The 19,268-nt window shown below is 43.6% G+C and overlaps 1 protein-coding gene across 8 annotated transcripts in view; it reads right to left on the reverse strand.

The window, feature by feature from the left end:
• Positions 1-19,268, reverse strand: part of LOC127010404 (b(0,+)-type amino acid transporter 1-like) — a 113,103-nt gene that overhangs the window by 70,449 nt on the left and 23,386 nt on the right. Inside the window, exon 1 of one of the 8 annotated variants that reach the window (XM_050884445.1) lies at positions 14,003-14,214. The exons of the other annotated variants lie outside the window; for them this stretch is intronic. Coding sequence (XP_050740402.1) covers positions 14,003-14,030 — 28 coding nt within the window. The 5' untranslated portion in view covers positions 14,031-14,214. Of the gene's footprint in view, positions 1-14,002; positions 14,215-19,268 lie in introns of those variants that run through there. 8 annotated transcript variants of the gene reach the window in all.

A 19,268-nucleotide genomic window follows, 5' to 3' on the forward strand; every position in this document is an offset into this window, starting at 1 on the left:
AAAAATATACAAAAAAAGGTGAAAAACATATCCAAAAATCTTCAAGACCCACAAACAAATATGAAATCGACAGCTAAGAAAAAAAAATTAGATAAAAATAGATGAAAAACATATCCAGAAATCCTTAAGACCCACAAACAAATATGAAATCGACAGCTAAGAAAAAAAATTAGATAAAAATAGATGAAAAACATATCCAGAAATCCTTAAGACCCACAAACAAATATCAAATCGACAGCTAAGAAAAAAAATAGATAAAAATAGATGAAAAACATATCCAGAAATCTTTAAGACCCACAAACAAATATCAAATCGACGGCCAAAAAAAATAGAAATAAATACATAAATAAAAAAGATTAATCCTCGAGGTCAGAACTTCATGAAAAAGTAATGAAGGGTTAGGAGTATCACATTTCTTAATAGCTCCTCCCCCCTCCCCTCCCCTCTCCTCCTTGATCTGCCGTAGGGGGGTGAGGTCAACGTTCAAGTGAGGGGGAGAAGTAGGAAGGGGAGGTTGGGATCATGTGCCTGTGAGAGAGGGAGGGGGAGGGAGAGGAAGAGTGGGAGGGAGAGAAGGGAAGGAGGGTGGGAGGAGAGAAGGGAAGGAGGGTGGGAGGGGAGAGGGAGGGAGAGGGGGAGGCCGAGAGGGAGGAAGAGTGGGAGGGAGAGCAGGACAGGAGGGTGGGAGGGAGAGGGAGGGAGTGTGGGTGGGAGAGAGGGAGGAAGAGTGGGAGGTGAGAGAAGGGAAGGAGGGTGGGAGGGAGAGAAGGGAAGGAGGGTGGGAGGGAGAGAAGTGGGGAGGTGGGAGGTGAGAGAAGGGAAGGAGGGTGGGAGGGAGAGGGAGGGAGAGTGGGAGGCAGAGAGGGAGGAAGAGTGGGAGGGAGAGAAGGAAAGGAGGGTGGGAGGGAGAGAGGGAGGGAGAGAGGGAGGGAAGGAGGGAAGGAGGGAGAGGAGGGAGAGAGGGAGGGAGGGAGGGAGGGAATGAGGGAGGGAAAGGAGGGAGGGAGGGAGGGTTCTGGGTTGGCTGCTACAAAAGGTTTAAATTGAGCTGGTTAGGTGGTGACGCCAAGCTCTCTCCCTCTCTCCCTCTCTTTTTCCCCTTCCTTTCCCTCCCTCTCTCATGTTTCCTTCTATTTTCTTCCCCTTTATCATGAGTAAGGTAAAGGTGGGTGCATTCACTACAGCTGCGCGTGGCTCCGGTGCTCATCTCCGAACCATTGGACCTTTGAGGCTGTGGTAGGCAAGAACGCATCACCCCGGGCCAATGTGATATCCGGGTTTGCCACAGTTTACCTTCCCCAGGTTTCCCCAGGTACCCATTAATCGATCAGTCCGAAAGGGAGAATAAACAGCTGGGCCGGAATTCGAACCCGGGGGCCGCGGAGTCATAGCCAGACACGCTGACCACTGCTCCACGGAGTCGCGTATTTAATAAACTTTCCCTATTATTTCCCTCCCATCTACACTTTTCACTTCCGTTCTCTCTTTACTTTTTCTTCCTATTTTCTTCCCTCTCATCTAAAAGTATCCCTCCACTTATTTCCTCTAGTTTTTCTTTCCGTTCTTTTCTTTTTTTTTCTCTTCTTTTCCCTTCCCTTTTCTTACTCCACCTGCTTTTTCCCTTCTATCCTTTAATATCTCTTTTCCTCCTATTTTTCTTTCCCTCCTTTTCTCTTTCTCTTCTTTTTCCTCCCCCTTTCTCACTGCACCTACTGTTTCCCTTCTATCCTTTAATATCTCTTTTCCTCCTATTTTTCTTTCCCTCATTTTCTCTTTCTCTTCTTTTTCCTCCCCCTTGCTCACTCCACCTGCTGTTTCCCTTCTATCCTTTAATATCTCTTTTCCTCCTATTTTTCTTTCCCTCATTTTCTCTTTCTCTTCTTTTCCCTCCCCTTTCTCACTCCACCTACTGTTTCCCTTCTATCCTTTAATATCTCTTTTCCTCCTATTTTTCTTTCCCTCATTTTCTCTTTCTCTTCTTTTCCCTCCCCCTTTCTCACTCCACCTACTGTTTCCCTTCTATCCTTTAATATCTCTTTTCCTCCTATTTTTCTTTCCCTCATTTTCTCTTTCTCTTCTTTTCCCTCCCCTTTTCTCACTTCACCTGCTGTTTCCCTTCTAGCCTTTAATATCTCTTTTCTTTCTATTTTTTCTTCCTTCCTATCTTAAAATTCTCTATTACTCTTACCTACGTTAGATATTTCTTTCCTTCTTCTCTCTTCTCTACTAATTTCCCTTTATCTCTCTTTCAATACGGTTCCCTTTCCTCCATGCTGACGTATTTTACTTCTTCTTGTTCTTTTCTCTCCCACTTTCCTCCAGCTGTTACACACCTCCCTTATTATAACTCTTTTCTCTTCTTTTTCCTCCATTACTCTCTCTCTTTTCCTCCTAATCCCTTTCATTCATGCTAATCTTTTTTCCTTCTTCGTTTTCTTTATTCATACTCTTTCCTCCAGCTGTTACACCCCTCCCTTATTATAACTCTTTTCTCTTCTTTTTCCTCCATTACTCTCTCTCTTTTCCTCCTAATCCCTTTCATTCATGCTAATCTTTTTTCCTTCTTCGTTTTCCTTATTCATACTCTTTCCTCCAGCTATATTCCTCCCACCTTCACCTTCCTCTTTTTCTTTCTTTCATTATTTTGTTATATTTTCCCTTATTTTCTCTACGTTATGTTTTCTTCTCTATACATCTTTTTCAACTCCTGTTTCTCTCTCTCTCTCTCTCTCTCTCTCTCTCTCTCTCTCTCTCTCTCTCTCTCATCCCCTATATTTCCCTCTCCTTCATTTCCCCTCTTCCCCTCCCTCCCTTCATCTCCCCTCTCCCTTCTCCCTCCATTCACGTCACTTCTCTCTCCCTCCTCACATCCCTTCAACGTCAGCTCCCTTTACTCTCCCTCTCCTCCATTCTGTCAGTCTCCCTCCCTCCCTTCCTTCATCCCTCTCTTCTCCCTTCTCCCTTACGTCATCCCTCCTCTTCGTCTTTCTCTATTTTATTTTTCATTCTCGATGCCCACAATTTTTTTTGCTTCCTGTGACAGAATTGACAACCCTATCGAATTCTTTCCCTTCCCTCATTCCTTACCCTCTGAACTCTACCCCCCCTTTCCCCTCCTCCCCTTCCTGTCTCCCCCTTACTAACTAGCCTGCTTATCCCTCCCCCTCGCTCCTCCCGGATATATTACAGTCCTCTTTCTCCCCCTCTCCCCCTCCTCTCCTTTTGCCACGCTTTGTTATGTAGCAACGGAGGTATTATGCAACGGTGCTGGGATTACACAAGAAGAAGAAGAAGAAGAAGAAGAAGACGATAACGGAGACGGAGAAGAAGAGGAAGAGGAGGAGGAGGAGGAGAAGATATAGGTTGACTTTTTCAGATATCCTTCAAGACCTCCCTCACTAAATCATCCAACTATTTCCAACTCATAAACCAACGCCTGCTTCTGACTTTATCTCCATCGTTGACTTCCTAATGCTTCTTCTTTTCGTGTTCTTTGTACCGTACTGTTACTAAAAGCCTGTATTAATATGCTGGAGATAGCCATTATTAACCGGTAAAAGTGGTTCAATAATTATAGATTCGTAGACAGCGGGGTCTGACATGCTGATATATAATGTTGGAACTGATGTCAAGGGAATATCGAGGAAGTTAGAGATTGTACTGCGGGCGAAACAAGATAATAGTTAGCAGTAGAAGTAGAAGTAGTAGTTGTGGTGGTAGTAGTAGTAGTAGTAGTAGTAGTAGTAGTAGTAGTAGTAGTAGTAATTGTTTTTGGTATTGTTATTGTTATTGTGGAAGGAGAAAAACGAGTAAGAAAATGAGAAAGAAGTACACGAGAAACGAAGGAATGGGAGGATGGGACCAAGCGTGAGGGGTCAACTAAAATAAATAAAAGAAAGTATCAAGACGTGTCCTTGCTCACGTATTCGAGGCTGTAAGAACAAAATCGACACGTCCTTGGCTAAAAGTGAATCATTTTTGGGAACGAAATACAAAAGAAAATATAAATGCACAGTTGTTAATAGCGACAGTTTTCCGTTTTTTTCAATCAGCATGTATTTTTCTCGCTTATTATATTTTTTTTTTTTAGTGTGTGGAACGGAGCGATTGACGTGGGTGACTTATGATTATGTGTGTGTGTGTGTGTGTGTGTGTGTGTGTGTGTGTGTGTGTGTGTGTGTGTCCCTCTCCTCACCATCAAAACAAGGTCAGATGTATTGCTGGGAAAGTCACGGGAAAGCGGGCTGTGACAAACGGACTGTGACTGATGACTGGTTGACGCTTGGCATGAATAGAGTAGTAAGTATATGCTGTGTTACGTTAATGAGACAGACAGACGAACAGACAGACAGATAAACAGACACGACTGATTTACTAACTAACTGACCGCCTTCTCTGACTGACTGGCTAGCCTGAGTGACTGTCTGAGTGAGGGAGATGACTGACTGACTGACTGACTGACTGATTGATTGACTAGACTGAGTGACTGTCTGAGTGCTTTGAGAAGGTGGGGATGTGCAGAGGGAGATGACTGACTGACTGACTGATTGACTGACAGGGTCACTGACTGGGTGACGTAAGTACACACGCGCACTCAACCCCCCCCACCCCCCCACCCACCCCACCCCACACACACACACACACACAGACGCACACACATAAAAGCTCACACAAATGGGCAATCAAACACGATAACACTTGTGCTCCTAGTGTGTGTGTGTGTGTGTGTGTGTGTGTGTGTGTGTGTGTGTGTGTGTGTGTGAGTGCACGGGAACGCTTCCAAGAGAGGGTGAGCACGTGAACACTAAACTATACTTCTTACTCACAGAAAATGGAGACCCGCCAAGATCTCATTAAAAAGCTTGGGAAAAAAAAAGTAAACAGGAAAACATCTATCCCCGTACGGCCGATGAGGAAAGCAACTGTTAGACTCCCAGAGAGAGAGAGAGAGAGAGAGAGAGAGAGAGAGAGAGAGAGAGAGAGAGAGAGAGAACTAGGGAGCAATAACTAATGATTAACAAAGGACTTATTGTTGTCATTCCCTTGTTCTCTTTAACCCTGCAAAATATCTTCCCATTCGTCATTATTATCTTCGTTAAGAAAAAACATTCTCTCTCTCTCTCTCTCTCTCTCTCTCTCTCTCTCTCTCTCTCTCTCTCTCTCTCTCTCTCTCTCTCTCTCTCTCTCTCTCGTCAGCAAACCAGGAGTCATAAGCATTATCACAGTCAGCATCACCTGTGTCACTATTTGCATAAACATTTACCGATTCATATATTACCTTCCTCCCACCTGCGGCTGCGTCTCTGTGCACAATGATCATATTTGCCCACGTTTCAGATTCTTCAGAGTTTTCCATTATCTGACTAGGAATTATGAGTCGTTATGTCGATAAATATGTCTGCGCTATTTATCTCTCTACCAACTAAATAATATTCTTCTGTTATAATTCCAAAGTGGAGCGCAACCTGATTCACGCTCCCTTCGTGGAAATCTTTGTCTTAGAAGGTCTCAAGTTTAGCATCAGTTTTGGCTTTCATCCCCTTTTACTGACCAGCCTGGTAAATAAGCCTTCAACTATGCTCCTCCTTAACCATCTAGAGCAGTCGGTTCAGCACCCTACATGTACCCTGACCGCTTTGGAGACACGCAAAGGCAAAATTAGAAGAAAAAGAACAAAAAAAAAATAGTACAAGAAATAAAAAAAAATGTACAAAAAAAAAAGAAAGACAAAGAAGAAAGAAACAAGAAGCAAGACTAAAGCAAAACAAAGGAGAACAAACTAACAAAAATAAACAAACAAAGAGGAAATCCCAGCATGTGAAGGTGACCCGCATGGCAATATATCTGTGTCTTTTTGTTCCATTTTATACTTTTCTCTCTCTAACAGCACGACATTATCACCTGCCCGAAATGAGAGTCAGGGCGGCACCACCAGGCGACAGGTGCTCTGACGTGGTGTGTAAATAAGGAAGCGAAGGGAAGAAGGAAGAAAGAAAGGAAGGAATGTCTTGCTTGAGGGAGGTGGATGCATGTGTCTGTCTGTGTATGTGTGGGTGGGGGGGTGGGGGGAGGGGGTAGGCTCAAGGTGTATGTTACTATAATGTTTTTTTTCTGCTCTCTTCACTCTATCTATCTATATATCTATCTTACCTCATCTGTTTTCCTATTTTCCTCACCATCCGTTCATTTTCCCTTTCCTCTTTTCTCCTTTCTAAGTCATTTTTTACTCTCCCTTCTCCCTCTTTGTAGTCTATTTTCCTCCTCCTTCTCCTCTTCCTTCTCCTCCTCCTCTTCCTCCTCCTCCTCTATTTCTGCCCTTCATTCTACATAACCTCACACTACTCTCTCTCTCTCTCTCTCTCTCTCTCTCTCTCTCTCTCTCTCTCTCTCACTCTTATCTCTCTCTTTTCTCTCTTAGCAACAGTACACGTGAGATGAAAGCAAGTGGAGCTGAAAAATGGTCTAACACATCTTGCATTTACTGAATAAGGCCAAATATATGAATTCACACGCAATTACCCACCCACCCACATGCACGCCCACCCCACCCCACACCCACGCCTCCTCCCCCTTCTCCCGACCCCCCCACCGAACATTAACCCTTTTTCGCCACGCCATACCAAAGAAATTTCAACACGGATCTGATCTCGGGGGGAAAGATTAAAGAAAAAAAATGTTCATACCCACAAGACGACCAGTGGTAAAAATATCTCAAGTGCGAGGGCGGGGCGAGGGTCGAGAGGAAAATGGACCTCGCCACTGCATGCAAAACGGATAAAAAGAAGAAAGAAAAGATACTGCAACGCCGATCCGTGAGAGTTAAGCTTAGCCACGGGAATGAGAAGGAGAGAGAAATATAATCGTCGGGGGTGAAACTAACTGTAAAGACAACAAAGAAAACGTATTGAAGGCATTATAAAAAGAACCAAAATACGAGTCATGTGAAAACTACAAAAACAGCGCTGCAAAATATGTGAAGTAAAACAAAACGAAAATCACTTGAAAACAAAAAACGAAGCAAATATGTAAAATAATAATGGACTTTTAATGTGCAAAAACAACGAAATGGAGAAAAGAAATAGCAAACAAGAGATTACATAAGGTTATAAATATTGAAAGGAAATATAGACATATAGATACAGAAACCAATATTTGAATCACATGAATACTACGAAAATGTTGCCTTAAAAAAATATGTGTAGCAAAATAAAAACTCAGTTCACGTAAAAACAACCAAGAAAATGGTAAAAAAAATATAATAGACTTTAAACTGGAGAGAAACAACAAACTAAGAAAAAAGAAGAAAATAAAACAAGGGATGACATAAGGCTCTAGATAATAATAGTCAGAAAACACGAATAAGAATATGTAAAGTGAAAACAAAATCAGTTCACGTGAAAACAAACAAGGAACAGGTAAAAAAAAGAAAAAAATCATGACAGACTTTTAACGTGATAGAAACACAAACTAGGAAAAAAAGAAAAGAAAACAAGGGACGGCATAAGACTTTACACAACAGTAGCCAAGATAACGTTAGGGAAGGCATACTGACGTGACGGAGCGCACGTGAGGCGTCAGCCCGACCGCAGAGCTAGTCCCCGGGCGAGCCACGGAGCCTCAAGGAAGCTGCTGTTTATCCTGGCGCCAAAATTAGTTAATGTCTGTCGCTGCCGGCGCCACCTCGCTGCAGGGCGCGCCGGTGGTCATGAAAGGAACACAGATGACTCAGGCGGGGACTACAGGTGGTCAAGTCAGTCTGGAGGTACCTGTCAGTCACGAGGCAATGCACAGGTAAATCAGGTGTGGGCCACAGGTGAATCATGCACTCTGGGAACACCTAGTTGTCTTCCACCATTGCATAGGTGAGTCAGGTGGGGACTACAGGAAGGTATATATTACTAGAGGTACCTGTCACCCACGAGGTAATGCACAAGTAAGTCAGGTGTGGGTCGCAGGTATGTCATGCAGTCTGGGATCACTTTGGAATCTGTCACGTAGCGCAGGTAGCTCAGGTGAGGTTTGCATGTGAGTTATTCAGTTTAGGAACACCTGCTACGTTTTAGTTGAGAGTTAGCCCGTCAGTCTGCCTAGAAAAATGTGTCTGGGAACGTAAATCAGTCAGTCTTTTCTGTTTTTTTTTTTCTCTCTCTTTTGGACATTCAGTCAGTCAACCTCGGGATACAGTACGTTTCAGTAATAAAAATCAACACGTAAGTCAATCAGTTGGTAGGCTATATAGTAAGTAAGTTTTAACGCATAGACAAATCGGACAGTCAGACGATCATAGAAAACTTTATCAGTCACAGTCAGAGCACTTTATCTAACATCATCACTCATTCATTACCCATTGAAGCATTATGCACGTTCGCACACACACACACACACACACACACACACACACACACACACACACCATTTCACCTTTACCCTTCCCGGATTAGTCGACATTTCGTTCACGCACACTCGCTCACACACTCAACATTACGTCAAGATACACACTCACCCCTTCCCCGGCACTCACCCCCGACACACACACACACACACACACACACACACACACACACACACATACACACACACCAGTAGCAAGTAGCATCCCCTCTTCAAGCACTTTGCGGTAACCTAAATATAGTCGCGAGATCCCACTGATATCAAGGCTCGAGCCCGTCACACGCGCGCGGAGAGACGGCGGTGACAGCAGGGATGAGGAGGACGAGACGGAGTGGTTATAGAAGGTGGTAAGGGAATAGATAGATGGAGGGACACGGATAAGGGACAGATGTACGGAGAAACACGTTACTAACTTTTTTTTAACAGTAAAGGATTTTTTTTTCTTACAGCAGAGGAGCAAGGGCGTAAAAAAAATAAAACAATAATAAAAAAAAAGCCCGCTACTTACTGCCCCTGCAAAAAGGAGATACGAAAAAAGTCAGATATAAGTAGTGCTCCCATAAAAGAAAGTAGAAATGAGTGTCCAGAAGAAACGTTGCTTTCAACGTTTTGTTTTCCCCTCTTTGTGATATTTCAAAAGCGGAGACAAGATGGAAACCAGAATGAACGTTTGCCTGTCCAGTTTTCTGTTCATATAGAATAACTTGGGTTTTCTGTTTGCTTCTCTAATTCGAAGCTTCATCGATCGAGACAAGGCGGGAACAGGATTGAGCGTATTCCTTTTTTTACTTTTTTTTTTGAGTCGGGAAGCGCGGCATTGCTTGGTCCCCCAATGAAGGTATTCTCAGTCCTTTGAACCGATACATCACTTGAAAGGCTTTAGTGCTGGTCACGTACGTGCAACCCAGAATATAAATTCGAGAAGGGTAATATAAATACAAAGGGAAGGTACATGTTCCACATCACCAATATAAAAAAAACAGCGCTGCCTTCAAGAACGCCTTCAAGAAAATTCACCGCAAATATGAAGTTAGATAATAGTCTCTCATCTATGGGCCGAAAGAAAGACTTCAATTGATAAATTTAAAAAGCTGAATTGTTCACACCTACCCACCCCGCCTCTGCCGGCAATATAATCTGTGCCTGAAGTAGATCGCGCATCAAGGAGGCGCTCTCAGACACGCGCCGTGTATGTAGCCGGTATATTACTGTCGTGTGCCTCGGGGAGTACACGGACCCAGTTCGAGGACCCTGACCACATAAGTATTATTGACTGAGAGGAGAATTGAGGAAGATTAAGTGTGTGTGTGTGTGTGTGTGTGTGTGTGTGTGTGTGTGTTTGTTTCACTGTTCCTCTGCTTTTCCTTTTCATAATGCTTTGCCTCCTCGAATTTTATGTTTCGTCACTCTTCCTTGTCTTCATTTATTTATTTATTTATTCCTAACCTTTTCCTCCTGGCTTTAGCCTTGGCCTTATTCTTGTGCCCGCCTAGCCTTGCATAACCTTGCCCTTTCATTACCTTGCCTTCCCCTACACTTGCCTTTATGACTGCCCCTCCTTTGCCCTTCCCTCCCCCTGCCTCGCCTTCCCTTATCTTTGTCCCGTTTTGTCATCCAGTACCAATACTCACCCCCCCCCCCCCCGGCGCCAGGAGCAGGGTGAGGGGCCCGGCAGGGGGGACGCGGTTTCCTGGTGACGTAAGCGTGACGTAATAGTGACGGAATCTGGCAAGTCAATAACGCGACCAGTTGGAAAGAGAGAGAGAGAGAGAGAGAACGGGGGACCAATTAAATTCTCTCTCTCTCTCTCTCTCTCTCTCTCTCTCTCTCTCTCCTGGCTTTAACTTCTATCCTTACTTTCCTATTTTTGCTCCCTCCCTCCCCCTAGTCTCCAATTCTCCCTTTCCCTCCTCCCTTTCTACCCTGCCCCCCTTGTCGTTCAGTGCCCTCTCTCTCTCTCTCTCTCTCTCTCTCTCTCTCTCTCTCTCTCTCTCTCTCTCTCTCTCTCTCTCTCTCTCTGCCCTTCCCCACCCTCACCCTCCCTCCGCCCGTCTCTCCCTCCTTTTCTAATCATGGAGGAGGAGAAGAGGAAGAGGAGGAAACATGGAAACATGGAAACATGGACTAGCAGGCGGCAGAAAGCCTGTTGGCTCATAACTAGGCTGCCTGCTTTCAGTGATTTAATCAATCCGTTTGCCATAGGAGTGGCTTGCAGGGAAGGATTAAAGCACTTGTGCACCTACTCTTGGATATGTTCAGTTCACTCCCGATGCAGCAAAGTGGCGATCAATGCGTTTCTTGAATGAGTTGATGGTCTCTGCGCTAACCACTTCTGCAGGGAGGCTGTTCCAGTGGCGAACAACCCTATTCGAGAAATAACTCCTGCCGATGTCGGTATTGCATCGCCTTGCTTGAATTGTTTTTCCGTTGTTTCTTGTTCTCAGGTTAGTTTGTAGCGTGAAGAGTTTGGAGTGATCAACGTTGCTGAGCTTGTTCAGGTACTTAAAGACTTGTATCATGTCTCCCCGCAGTCATCTCTTTTCCAACGTGAAGAGGTTGAGTCGCTCGAGTCGTTCTTCATAGGGTTTCGTCCTCAGTGATGGTATCATCTTCGTGGCGCGGCGCTGTACTCTCTCAAGTAATTCAATGTCTTTCCTGTAATTAGGAGACCAGAATTGCACGGCGTATTCCAGGTGGGGCCTTACCAGCGAATTATACAAGGATAACATAATTCCCGGCGTCTTGTATTCGAAGTTCCTCGAAATGAACCCAAGCATTGTATTGGCTTTCTTACAGGCGGACTTGCAGTGTTTTGTTTGTTTCAAGTCACTGCTGATGGTGACCCCGAGGTCTCTTTCCTCTTGCACTACATGCAATGGTTCGCCACCCATGTGGTATGTGTGATTGCTGTTTCTGGATCCGATATGCATTACTTTACATTTGGTAGTGTTAAAGGACATCTGCCATTTTTCCGACCACCGATTGATCTGGTCCAGGTCTCTTTGGATAATTTCGCAGTCTGCCGTCGTGAGGGCCTTTCCACCCACCTTTGTGTCATCGGCAAATTTTGAAAGATTGGATTTTAATCCAAGTTCTAGGTCGTTGATATATATGATGAAGAGTATGGATCCCATCACTGACCCCTGTGGCACTCCACTTGTGACCGGGAGCCACTCGGAGGCCTGTCCGTTGAGTACAACTCGTTGTTTTCTTCCAGTGAGCCAGTCTTTGATCCACGCTGTCAGGTTGTCGCCTAACCCCGCCGACTTGAGTTTCTTGAGGAGTCTTTCGTGTGGCACTTTGTCAAAGGCTTTTTGAAAGTCTAGATATATAACATCAATGGGGATATGATTATCCCAGTTTTTTGGAGGAGGAGGAGGAAGAGGAGAAGGTAGATCGTTTATTTAGCGGTTAATAAACTACTTAAACCTCGACATCAGAGTTTGTCGAAAAATATGCGCGGCTGAGATTGGAAAAACAGCGAATAATGGAGCGGCTGCATGTTTTGGCGGCGGACACACACACACACACACACACACACACACACACACACACTTGGGAAACCTTGGGCGAGCCTCGTTTTAATATTATTTTAGGCTGTTTTGAAGTAGCGTTTGTTTATGTATGTTCCTGTTTACATAAGAGAGAGAGAGAGAGAGAGAGAGAGAGAGAGAGAGAGAGAGAGAGAGAGAGAGAGAGAGAGAGAGAGAGAGAGAGAGTAGGGGGTGGGGGAGGGAGGCAACAAAGACAAGAATACTAAACGAAAAAAAAAGGAAAATGTAGCACCTAGGAAACAGCACCTCTAAATTCTTCAGGAAAAAAAATAATGAAGATGATGATGATGATGATGACGTCAATGATCATAATAATAACCCCTGATTACTACTACTACTACTATTACTACTACTACTACCAAAAGCTAATAAAGGATACGAACTTACTGTGATTGATTTTAAATATTAATAAAGGTTAGGTGTTAAGAGGTCACCAATAATAGACTCAACGCCCACGAAGAGAATAACGTTGAACAATTCCAGACGATACTCGAGGCGGTAAGAGAGAGAGAGAGAGAGAGAGAGAGAGAGAGAGATTATTTCAAGAATACGTTAGCTTTGCCTTTCTTGTTTCTGTTTCTTTGTATCATGTTTAATCTCTTCCTCTCTCTCTCTCTCTCTCTCTCTCTCTCTCTCTCTCTCTCTGATAACTGGGTCCATGGGGGGTCACTCAGGCCTCACACTAATACTGCGCAGGTCATACTTTTTTTTCCCGCGGGTTTGCCTTCACGACGAATTAAAAACCGCCAATAGAAAACGGTCTCTTAATTTTATCGTAAACGTCACTGGGTACGGAGAGAAGTGCTAGTGTGTGTATCCATAATGGCAGTGTATGGGCAAAGAAAAGTACACAAATGTAGTTAGGAAAGGTGATATCACCAAGTGGATTAGTTACAACAACGTGGTAAGGATGATTTTTTTTTTTTTTTTTTACAACAAAGGGGACACCTCAAGGGCACAAAAAAAGGAAATAGTAATAAAAAAAAAAGCCCGCTACTCGCTGCTCCTACAAAAAAAAAAAAAAATCAAAAGAGATGGCCGAAAGAGAGGTCAATTTCAGGAGGAGAGGTGTCCTGATACCCTCCTCTTGAAAGAGTTTAAGTCGCAGACAGGAGGAAATACAGATGAAGGAAGATTGTTCCAGAGTTTACCAGCGTGAGGGATGAAATTACCACATTGTGCGTAATTTCATGGGTCTGAGGTTATCTGACGGTCACAATAATCAGAATGAATGAATTAGCTAGATGCGTTCTTATCGAGGAAAATGCGTACGTAGTATAACCAATCCCACCAACAGTTATCAGGGGATGAGGTCGAACTCCAGTACACCTGTAAGTCACTTGTGGTACTACCTGTCTTACTGACTGACACATGGACATCTAACAGTGACAAACTGACTTCTTAGTGACTTAGACGATGCCTTTGGTAATAAGTGATTACGCAGAATGATGGGATATCGCTGGGATGACTGTGTCAAACAGGCGAATGTTCCGTGACATGGAATCGAGGCCTATTACCTGCATACCCCGAGAACGCCAACTCTGGGTAGTGGCACGCTACCCATAAGCCGACCATGCCTACCGGGTTGTTACTGTAAGAGACAATCCTCAGTGGAGGAGATCAAGGGGACGCCCACAAAGTTCGCAACCTCTGCGAGTCGATGTGTCATGCCATTAGATTTTTAGGAAGAGAAGGGCCCTGCATGGAGCTTCGCCTTGGGGGACACCCGGAATTGGCGTCGAAGGGTGGGCGAGCCGGCACGACCCCCGGCGTATGCCCCCATTGATTACTGATTGAACTCTACATTAACAAAGGATTAAGATAACATAAAGATAAAAGAAAAGAAAAAAGCAATTATGCATAAACGCCAAAAACGGTTCAACCCTCCCCCCCTACCCCCCAACACACAAGCTAACTCTGACGCAAGCGCAAGCAAAATACACACCTACACACTTGCTGATGAAGCAGTAACACTTGTCCAATTCACTCAGACTAAATAAAACTCAGCACCAACAATCGTAACACTCCTCGCCGTCTCAGGCACGTCATGCACTCACCAAGTCTGACGTAATGACACTTCTCCATACAGCGGTCACAGCGGCGGAGGTGGCGGTGGCGGTGGTGGTGATCGGAACGGTGGCGGGGGCAGGTGAGTGGTCAGGCGTGGGTATTAACGAGAGCAAGGGACACTGCATCAAAGTCACGTATACCTGTGTGTGTATGTGTGTGTGTGTGTGTGTGTGTGTGTGTGTGTGTGTGTGTGTGTGTGTGTGTGTGTGTGTGAGAGAGAGAGAGAGAGAGAGATGGGGGGAGGGCAGGTATGAGAAGGAGCTGACGGGAGAGAGAGAGGCTGGTGTCTTTGATGAGTATGGATCGTGAGTGAGTGCATCTCTCTCTCTCTCTCTCTCTCTCTCTCTCTCTCTCTCTCTCTCTCTCTCTCTCTCTCTCTCTCTCTCTCTCTCAGTGTGTGGCTATTGCTGCTTTTATCTCTCTCTCTCTCTCTCTCTCTCTCTCTCTCTCTCTCTCTCTCTCTCTCTCTCTCTCAGTAAATAACTCAAATTCTTTCCCCTTCAACAATTTACGTATTTTCGCAAGCTCACTGTCTTTATTTTGTGCTAATTATTGTCTTCGTTTCTGTTTATCTATTTAAAAAGAAGTCTTGAATACAAATAAACTAGGAGAACGAGGAGAGAGAGAGAGAGAGAGAGAGAGAGAGAGTCACGTAACCAATCCTTATCCGCACACAGTTCAGTGAATGATACATAAAACATAATAAAAACATCTGGTTCACTGCCTCTCTCTCTCTCTCTCTCTCTCTCTCTCTCTCTCTCTCTCTCTCTCTCTCTCTCTCTCATCGTTTTCATCATTCTTCTAGTCTAATCGTATTCAAACCCTCTTTTTCTCCCTCGTAAGGAATATAAATGAAAATTCCTAATTCCTAATATATCTACAAAGTCATATATTATCTTACAGTTGATATACTACGACAGCAATTTCCTCTTCCTTATCTTCCTCCTCCTCCTCTGTTCTTCATATCTTGCCACGTGATGAGACAGTGGACGAGTAAGAGGAGGAGGAGTAAGTCAAGGAGAGGAGAGGGGGAGAGAAAGTGAGAGGGGAGAGAAAGTGAGGGATCGAGGGAGAGAATAACAGAGGTAGGGAAACACGAAAGGTGAGAGGGACAGAAAGTGAGGGAGGAAGGGGCGAAGAGAATGACAGAGGGAGACGGGGGAGAGAAATGATAATGGGTGAGGGAGGGAGGAAGAGAAAACAGAGGAGAGAACGTTAGGGAGGATGGGAGGGAGCGGGGGAGAGAAATACAAAACTCTACTCATCAGGTATGTGTGCTTTTATCTCCAGTCACCTCCTTTATGATAAGCGTGTCCGGGTGAGCGGTCGCGCGAATCGGGGTAGAAACGGAGCAAGGGTGGAGGAGTGGAGTAGGACGAGTGGAGTTGGAGAAAGGGTAGTGGCGAGACCCAAGGTAGAGGATGGGTGAGGTGATTTGTTTTATATTTTTTTTCATTCGCAAATAGTATCCACATCTGTTAACCCCTTGGATGCGGATTTCCTACAAGACATCACCAAGCTACAGGAGTGGAACAAAAAGTGGTTGCTCCAATTTAGTGAAGAAAAATGTGAGGTCATGCATCTTGGGAGGGAAAATCCAGCATATCAGTACCACATGGGAAACACTCCACTATACCCACCACGGAGGCACAGAAAGACCTGGGAGCATATGTTACCAGGCTACCAGTGAAGGCGAAATCCGTGCCAGTCGCAGCGGACGGGTTAATATAAGATGTGGCGCTCTGCTTCATCTGACATCTCTCCCGCTACACCATCCTCATCCTCCCTCTCCCGAAGAAACATGATCCCTGCCCCCCTATTATGTTTGTGTTCGCCTCGTCTATTTTCAAGTCCTGGCCATGCTTAGGATTGAGAGTTGAAGGATTAGGGTTCGTGTTTCGCTCAAGGCTAACTGATAGTGAACTCCTCAACACAGAACACGGCTTGTTACGGCATCACTACTATCCTTCTACCTTGGTCCACGTCCCTAATATCCTCCTTAAACGAAAAATAATTCCTCTGGGCCTGTGTTATCGGCCGCTTCCGGGGAGGGCGATAAAAACGATAATACCATCCCGCCAAAACTACATTAGAGCACCTTTAAACTCTTACAGACTTTAGTGAACGCAAGAAAGAAAACGTGAAGAAACGATGTACAGCCATGAACTCGTGTATCTTGGAACCGTTTTGGGAAGGCTTCTCTTTATATTTTTATTTTTTTCTTGCAGGGGTAAGGGAGACAGACTAAAAGTAAACAAGAAGAAGAAGAAGAAGAAGAAGAAGAAGAAGAAAAAAAAAAAACAAGAAGAAAAAGAAGAAGCAAAAGAAGAAAAAGAAAAGAAAAAGAAAAAGAAGAGGAAGAAGAAGAAAAAGAAGAAGAAGATGATGATTATGATGATGATGATGAAGAAGAAGGAACCTCAGAAAGGGGTAAGGACACACCGAAACGCCCGGGAGCATCTTCCCTAGAATTCTGCGACTTCAGTTTGAACGTATAGCTACATAAGGCAAAAAAAAAGGATTAATGCAAAGCAGAGTTATTTGTAGGAGTAAGGAGAACAGTGAGTTTAGGAAAGAGTATTAATGAGAGTGAGAAAGTGTAGGTGATAGAATAATACTCCCTCATCTCAAGAACACAAACAGACAAATGAAAGATATAAAAGTAGTTTCATCGTCAAAATATATTACACACCCAACTGACCTAAACAATAACAACACCAGAAAAAATAATAGACCACATCAACGTTGCCAGATTGTCGTACTCTGCCGATTATATTTCCCAACTTCCTACCCCTAAACTGTCTTCTGGGCTCCAGTAACGAAACTCATTTATAGTTATCGTTAAAAGAGTTAGATCCTGATGATTCTTGGCAATAGTTAGGCGTCAGAAACCGGTAAATATTGTGCTCTGAGTACGATGACCTAGGGCAACGTTGGGCCACATATAAAACGAAAGAAAAAAACGTAAATTTCTCCCTCTTTTAAAGCATACAAACAGACATATGAAAGATAAAACCATGTAAACAGTCTCCTCTCCGCTAGCTGCTGTTGAACTTCCCCCTCCCACTCCCCCTGGTCTGGCGAAGGCGTGGGGCAGGCGTGTGATTGTCCATGAGGTAGAGGACAAACCTAACTAATACAAGAGGACTTCAATACACATGTTTGTTCGTTTAGGCACGATTTAGAAACCTTACCTCGCAACGGCCTTCACTCAACATATTTTTCTCTTTTATATATAAGATTTTTTTTCTCCTCGTATTCTACATTAAATACGAATATAAATTAACATACCAGTTCCTTTCGCCACACACCCATTCACCCAAACAGACATACAAATTCCCACCAAAATAAAGGTCACTAGTTTTTTGATAGAACTTTAACAAACCTTTCCATTCCTCTGGCGTTCATTCACCTCAACAAACAAACAGGCAGACGGTTATAGGAAGACGTTCACTGTTGTTTCGATATAACATAAACATACTACTTCCTTTCGTCCTCTGTTCACCTCACCTCAACGAATATTCTCACGGAAAAAAAGTTGACTAGCGTTGTAAAAGTAAATACAAACACTCAATATTCTTTCCTCTTTATATTTACTCATAGACAAAAGCAGCATAGTGTTTTGATGTAATATAAATATACGATATTTTTCTTTCCTCTTTATATTTATCACAGAAAAAAAAAGCGTCCTAGTGTCAAGATACAACATAAACACATTAATCTCGTTCGTTAGAAAACATATTCATAAAAAAAAACCTTCCTAATGTTGATATATAATATAAACATACCATTTCCTGTCACAAGCATCCATTCACGTCACCTCGACATCAATAACTTCATCCATTGTTCCCATAGAGCTGTTACTTACTTAGTCAATTAGGGCATCTATCTCTCTCGCTTACGTGCAGAATCGTTGCTCCGCTGCGCGCCCTACAAATCCTTAACTGGATAATCTTATCTCGCCGCTTGTGGGCTGCCAATCATTCAATCATCACGCAGGACATTGAACTTTGGGGGCATGTATACTGACCTCTTTTATTGGAGCTTACGAAAAAGAAAGAAAATACGAGTTCATATTTGTTTAGTATTTCTTTTTTTTTATTTCGCCTATTGTGAGATGTCATTCATTCAATCATCACGCAGGTCACTGAACTTTGGGGGCATGAATACTGACCTCTTTTTGGGGGGCTTACGAAAAAGAAAAAAGTACGAGTTCATATTTGTTTAGTATTTCTTTTTTTTTTATTTCGCCTATTGTGAGCTGTCATTCATTCAATCATCATGCAGGACATTGAACTTAAATGCACCTGTGTTGACCTGTTTTATTAGTGCTTACGAAAAAAGAAACAAAATATCAAGTTCATGTATACGGAGGGTACAACTATTATTCTTTTTTTTTTGTTATTATTTGCTACGCTAGTCTACGAGGGTAACATTGTTTTCCTATCATGTTTTGCTGTATACTGTTTTATATTCGTACTTTTATTTGCAAGTTATATTAGTTACCTCATTAAAGAACGTCTGAAGAATAAATAAAAACGAGGGATAAAAACTACGGATGTTAAGAAAGCCAATCTCTCTCTCTCTCTCTCTCTCTCTCTCTCTCTCTCTCTCTCTCTCTCTCTCTCTCTTAATAGCTGTTTTGGTGGACGTAATGCCTGTTATGGAATCATGAGAGAGAGAGAGAGAGAGAGAGAGAGAGAGAGAGAGAACAGAGGTTTATCTATATTAAAGGCAATGAGGAAGCTGATGGTGCTTGTTGTTAGCCTGCCACCCGGGAACACCTGACACCTCCCTGCGCTCCCTCTCCCTCTCTTCCTCTCTTCCTCTCCTCCCCTCGACACAGCCTCTATACATACCCTCTACACACCCTCCCTTCGATCACTGTGCCTCTCTTCATCTCACTCAACATAAGCTCTATATGTTTTTTTTCACACATTCTCTTCGCTTATTACATTTTCTTCTCCCTTTCTCTTCTTTTCCCTCAACACAGCCTCTATACATACTCTCTACACACCCTCCCTTCGATCACTGTGCCTCTCTTCATCTCACTCAACATAAGCTCTATATGTTTTTTCCACACATTCTCTTCGCTTATTACATTTTCTTCTCCCTTTCTCTTCTTTTCCCTCAACACAGCCTCTATACATCATCACTACACACCTTCCCTTCACTTACTACACATCCCTTTTCCTTCCTCTTTTTTTCTCTCTCAACACACTCTATACCTAACCTATACCTTTGGTGATGGCT

Source organism: Eriocheir sinensis, chromosome 43, assembly GCF_024679095.1.
Source record: "Eriocheir sinensis breed Jianghai 21 chromosome 43, ASM2467909v1, whole genome shotgun sequence".
Lineage (NCBI taxonomy): Eukaryota > Metazoa > Arthropoda > Malacostraca > Decapoda > Varunidae > Eriocheir > Eriocheir sinensis.